The sequence below is a fragment of the Ascidia mentula genome, chromosome 6, assembly GCF_947561715.1.
Source record: "Ascidia mentula chromosome 6, kaAscMent1.1, whole genome shotgun sequence".
NCBI lineage: Eukaryota > Metazoa > Chordata > Ascidiacea > Phlebobranchia > Ascidiidae > Ascidia > Ascidia mentula.
Window position 1 is genome coordinate 361163 of NC_138571.1, and position 5269 is coordinate 366431.

The 5269-nt window shown below is 42.7% G+C and overlaps 1 protein-coding gene across 1 annotated transcript; it reads right to left on the minus strand.

Moving 5' to 3' along the window:
* Window positions 1-2264: 2264 nt before the first annotated feature.
* Window positions 2265-3896, minus strand: LOC145906404 (uncharacterized). The gene is made up of 2 exons (XM_082993820.1): window positions 3764-3896; window positions 2265-2965 (listed from the first exon to the last, which is right to left on the minus strand). Exons 1-2 carry the CDS (start codon window positions 3894-3896, stop codon window positions 2265-2267), a joined length of 834 nt encoding a protein of 277 aa, XP_082849946.1.
* Between the last annotated feature and the right edge of the window lie 1373 nt (window positions 3897-5269).

Consider the following 5269-nt stretch of genomic DNA (forward strand, 5'->3'; position numbering starts at 1 on the left):
GTCGGTCTTTGCTGGGCTGTGTTCACCACCTGCGATGTGGGTTGTTGACTTGGTCTAAAAGGTATGGATTTGAACGTCCTATCGCCACCGCGTGGTCGACAACAATCTCTTGCCATATGGCCACGTACACCACAGTTGTAGCAAACACTTGCGGACTTACTTGGGCGCAACCTCTGTGGTGCGGGTCGTTGGAGACCGTCGAGACCACGGCGCATGTCATCGAGCTCGTTGCGAAAGCTATCAATAGATCGCTGCACATTCGAATTAAGCTCGACCAAAGTGTTTTTGAGTTCGATTAGCTCGGGATTTCGGGTTAAACTTATTGATGTAACGGGAAGAGAGCCGTGTGACACATCGGACTCGACGACCATTTTAGCCCAAACACTGAAATTCCGCTGTGGGCACTTTTGTCTAAATGAGTCCACTAGTTGGCGGTCCTTGAGACCCCGCAATAAAGCGAGAAGCATCACCTCATTTTTAATGGCGGCGTCGGCTGCCCTCGGGTACGCACGGGCGGCTAAAGCTTCTATGGCATACACGAAAGTTCTACCGTCTTCTTGTGGCCCTTGGATTCGGTTGACCAACTGGCTTCTTAGCGCGCATTGGCCAGTGGCGTTTACTCCGACTGCTTTGGCTTTAGTAAGTATCTCTTCAAATTGCATTTCGTACAGATTATCGGCCCCGTTTTGAATATCCCATATAAAGTCTTTGTCAACATTTGTTAAGAAAAGGTGCTTCTTAACCTCTTCGGTAGCCTTTATGCTGGCGCAATAAGAATTAAAAACTTGCAAAAATGAGTTAAAATTGTCTCCGTTTCTAAAATGCGGGGGAGTCATGCCGATGTTAAAAGCCATCTTCCGGATCAAGAAAAAATATGACGAACCTTGGTCCTTTCTCGTGTGACAGGAACTCTTCTTCTGTGGTTGCAGCGTCCTGGCGTGCTCGCCAATTTCGTGTTACGCTTCTTAAAATAAATGCTTTCCTTGGTTCTCAGGACGCTGCATTCACGGCTAACCACAAGCCTGTTCCAGCACAACCGTTTAGATGAAATCTTGTTCATAAAACCATAAAAATTGCACAGCCGAAACACAATCTCCCCAAAAACAGTCTCTCTAACGATTTTTCTTAGCGTCTCGTGTTCGTCCGGTTTTTCTTTTCTCTCGCCAGTCATTGGCCCAACCGTGTCACGTGAGAAGGGAGCTAGCGCTACGATATCAAATCAACGTGCGGTGACTGGTGCGTTCGAGACACTTAAATAATAAATACAAAAATATAAATCAATACAAAACATTTAAGTGAACAGGTGGAAGGTGAAATAACAAAAGGTGAAAAAGAACGTGGCGTAAAAGAATACGGGATTTAACGAAAGCGTGAAACTTGGAAATGAAACGCAAACAAGTGGGCAAATTCTTTTGCGCTACACATCTCTGACTGAATTGATTCAACTTTGATTTCATTCGATAGTGGGATGGTATAAGGTGGTTTGTGCAAAAGAAAAGCTTGCGACTCGCTTTGTAGCAACATTTATCGGCGAAAGTACGTGACGCTCATACATATGGCTTGGCGGTTTAAAAAAGCGGCGGGCGACGGTCGGGTTTGAGTAAGTAATCGTTGGATTTAGCATAGCATCTCTGACTGAATTGATTCAACTTTGATTTCATTCGATAGTGGGATGGTATAAGGTGGTTTGTGCAAAAGAAAAGCTTGCGACTCGCTTTGTAGCAACATTTATCGGCGAAAGTATGCACCAGAGCACCCCTAAACCGTATTTACAGTGGGGGGTGTAGGGTTGAAGTGTATTCGGCTCGTACAACGGCAGCTCAATGTGTTTTTAGACATGTTTAATATTTTTGGAAAGCTTGATTTTTGAGCTTTTGTATGGTTGTAAATTGAAACTTGGGCCATAACGATAAAAAAAGTTATTAAGGAAAAATCGATATTTTTTCATGTTTCAAAAATATAAATTCATTTTTCTGTACAAGCCCCAGCGAATTTTTCAAAAGTTTTGATATCGTTTGAAAGGGTTTAGCGCGTAGAATGTTATGCTTTAAAATTTAGCGAAGCGAATCTTGTTTTCGCGACTTATGTCATAATAGGCATATGATATTAATAACCAAATATGAATATATTTTTTTTTAGTAATTTTGGTATCGTTGGAAAGATCAGCCTATGATATGTATCGTGTAAAAAAATCATGGCGCTACCTCGTAAGGTGGCCGAGTAACGCGCGTTCAAACTTTTGTTACCTGGCGATTTTTTTTTTGTCAACTAACATCCCTCTGGTACTTATCAGCTACGTCTCTGTTATAGGACCTTTTGGTTGTTGCGGCGTTTCGGTGTGGTGTTTGGTTATTTTGTATTTGTGCACCTAAATCTGGGAAATCTTGTTTTCTAGCTGGACAGTTTGCTTGTTTGTGTCCTTTTCCTCCACAATACTTGCAGGTAAAAATTTGCCCATGGTAGGTAACATTAAATTCGAAATTGTCAATTCTAATGTAGCTTGGTATCGGGTTTTCTTCTATTTCGTTTAAATTCATTTGAACCACTCTCATTCCAGTCAAAAGCCCTTCCTTATATTTTGGATGGGTAATTTTTTGGACCTTTCCATATTTCTTTGTTAGTTTTTCGACTAGGTATTCGTTAGGAAATGGAATAGGCACCCATCCGATCGCAACATTAATTTTGTCGCTTTCATACAGTCGGACATACTTAATATCTTCGTTATCAGCCAGTATGCCATAAAGCTCAATAACATTTTCTCTGCTTGTACATGTAATGTCGAGGTTGCTTCCTCGCATGTCAGCTACCCCAACCAATTTTTTAACCGAGTAGTTCACGCTCTTCAGGAAAGTAAGTAACTCATCTCTTTTTTGGAATTTCTCAGAACGCAGAAATAAACAGTTTGGCCTTTTGAAACTTGCCGCATTATTTTTTTGCTGCCTGCTTGTCTTGTCTGTCACTTTGCCTTAACAAAGCAATTTAAATGTGTTTGGCAACCACATGCGGAACGTGTTTGAAGAAAGCGAATCCGCATTGCGGCGCTAACACCTACGTCGTAGAAATAAGTGTGGAGAAATGAATTGCGAGAGTGGGGCGGGCGACTGGCAGCATTGACCAAGCGCCCGACCTATATGCCAAGAAGAAAACCTGATCGGGATTCGTGCTCAGGACATCCTGAGTTCAAATCCCGGTGTGGCAAAAAAAAAAAAAAAATGAATTGCGAGAGTGCAAAGGTTTTGCATTTCTTCAAACTGGTAATACGGGATCAACCCAATGCACAAGGTTCGTGTGTCTTTTGCAAAGATGCCGAGGAAACTGTTTTACATCTATTTGTAAATTGCCATATATTGCAACTCATTACTGGGAAAATGTATGCGATTGGCTCAGTGCTAAGCTTCGTGTCCGCTTTTATTTTTGTCCTTCGCAATTACTGTTCGAAATCCACCAAAATTAACAATATTTTGATGCTTTCAAATAACTTTAATTCTTGTGCTGATTTCTCGCCATTCTGTCAAACCTTTTTTTGACTACACCGGGATTTGAACCCAGGATATCCAGGCCACGAATTGGATCACGTTTTCTTCTTGGTATATGGGTTTGGCTGAATAGGATTTTCCTTGTGCTCGCAGTTTAGCGCAGCAGGCGGATGCTCTGCTCTTGGTAAAAAAGACGAGGAATACGAGGTACTAAAGGTGCGACGCTGGAGGTTCAGTCCCTCTACACCACAAAAAGTAAGAAAAAGTAAGAAAAATTCTGCTTTTACCACCGTCGTTTCGGTAAAAACGCACGTCAGTGTTGTCCTCCATGTGCGTTTCGGGGAAACGAGCAAGCCGACCGTCTTTAGCTGCTGCGACGGCCGGCAAAACGAGCAGCCTCTTTTTTTTAATGGACCGCATGTCTGGGCGTAATTTTCTTGTCGACACGGGAGCAGAAATCAGTGTTTTTCCAGCGACTCGCTTTGAGCGCCACACAAACAGGCAAATCACAAAATAGGCAAAACCCTTGTGGCTGCGAACGGCAGCAGTATTCGGACGTACGGCTCACTTCTGATCTCACTAAATTTGCCCGCTGGAAAGTTTAAATGGAATTTTGTTTTGGCGGATGTCTCCAGGCCACTGCTCGGCGCCGACTTTTTAAAAACACATTCTTTTTTGGTTGATCTTCAACGACAACGTTTGGTCAGCGCCCAAACGTTTGCTAGTGTTCCTATTCGAAAAGCCGGGAATTCAGTTCAACGCATAAATGCTCTCACCTCAGACAAGATTGATACGCGCGTTTGCTGGCCGCATTTCCCGCACTTACAGCGCCTCACTTCTCTGAATTGCTCCCCAGGCACGGAGTGCAGCATTTCATAACAACAAGTGGACCTCCAGTTCACGCGCGTGTTCGGTGCCTTCCTCCTGAGAAATTCACTTTGGCAAGAAATGAGTTCGCCAATAAGTTAAAAATGGGGATTATCCGACGCTCGTCGAGCCCCTGGGCTTCACCGCTACACATGGTTCCTGTAACGTAATTTTACGTTACATAGCAAAGTTTGCATTCTTGGAAATATGAACTATGGTCACATAACAGCCAGTTTCGTCATCAACGTCCGGAATCTCTTTCCATGGGTTTTTGTGTTAAGGCATTTTAGGTAGCGTCTTGTCCAGCATCTCATTTCAAAATGTATAGCAACGGTTGTTTTCTCACGTGATTAGATCTCGTTACTAGTTTCTACGCAACAGCTGTGTTTTTATGTGATTTCATTGGCCAGCTTAAATGTGTCGCCTTAGAGAAGTCCTTCCTTGTTTTGTGTGAGAGTGCGTCTTTTGTTAACTGTTTGCTGACCGTTAGTTCTTGAATCGCCTTTCTTTCTACGACACTTCGTTCGCTTTGTTTCTCTCCGGTTTTAAATAATGAAACTTTCCGTGTGCGTTCAGCTGAGATGGAGCGGGGCAGTGCAGCGGTACTGTGCTCTCCTCAGTTCGTAAATTCACTCAGTTTGGCGTTGGTATAATTGCGCATGTTAATTTCGTATCCAAAATTGTTCGTGGTAAATAAATATTGGTGTAGTGTTTGCATCGAGAGTTAAGTAAAGTCAGGTTAGGAAAACACAACAATTAGAACTCACGTGCGATCTAATGTCAAATGCGCTAATCAAATAGGATTCCCATCGATCATAAATAATATTGTTAAGATCAAATTCGAGACTCATATTTGACATAATAGGTCGCAACATACGATTTGGTGCCCCGAGTTTGTGGCTTTAAGGCATCAAAATTCTCTTTTT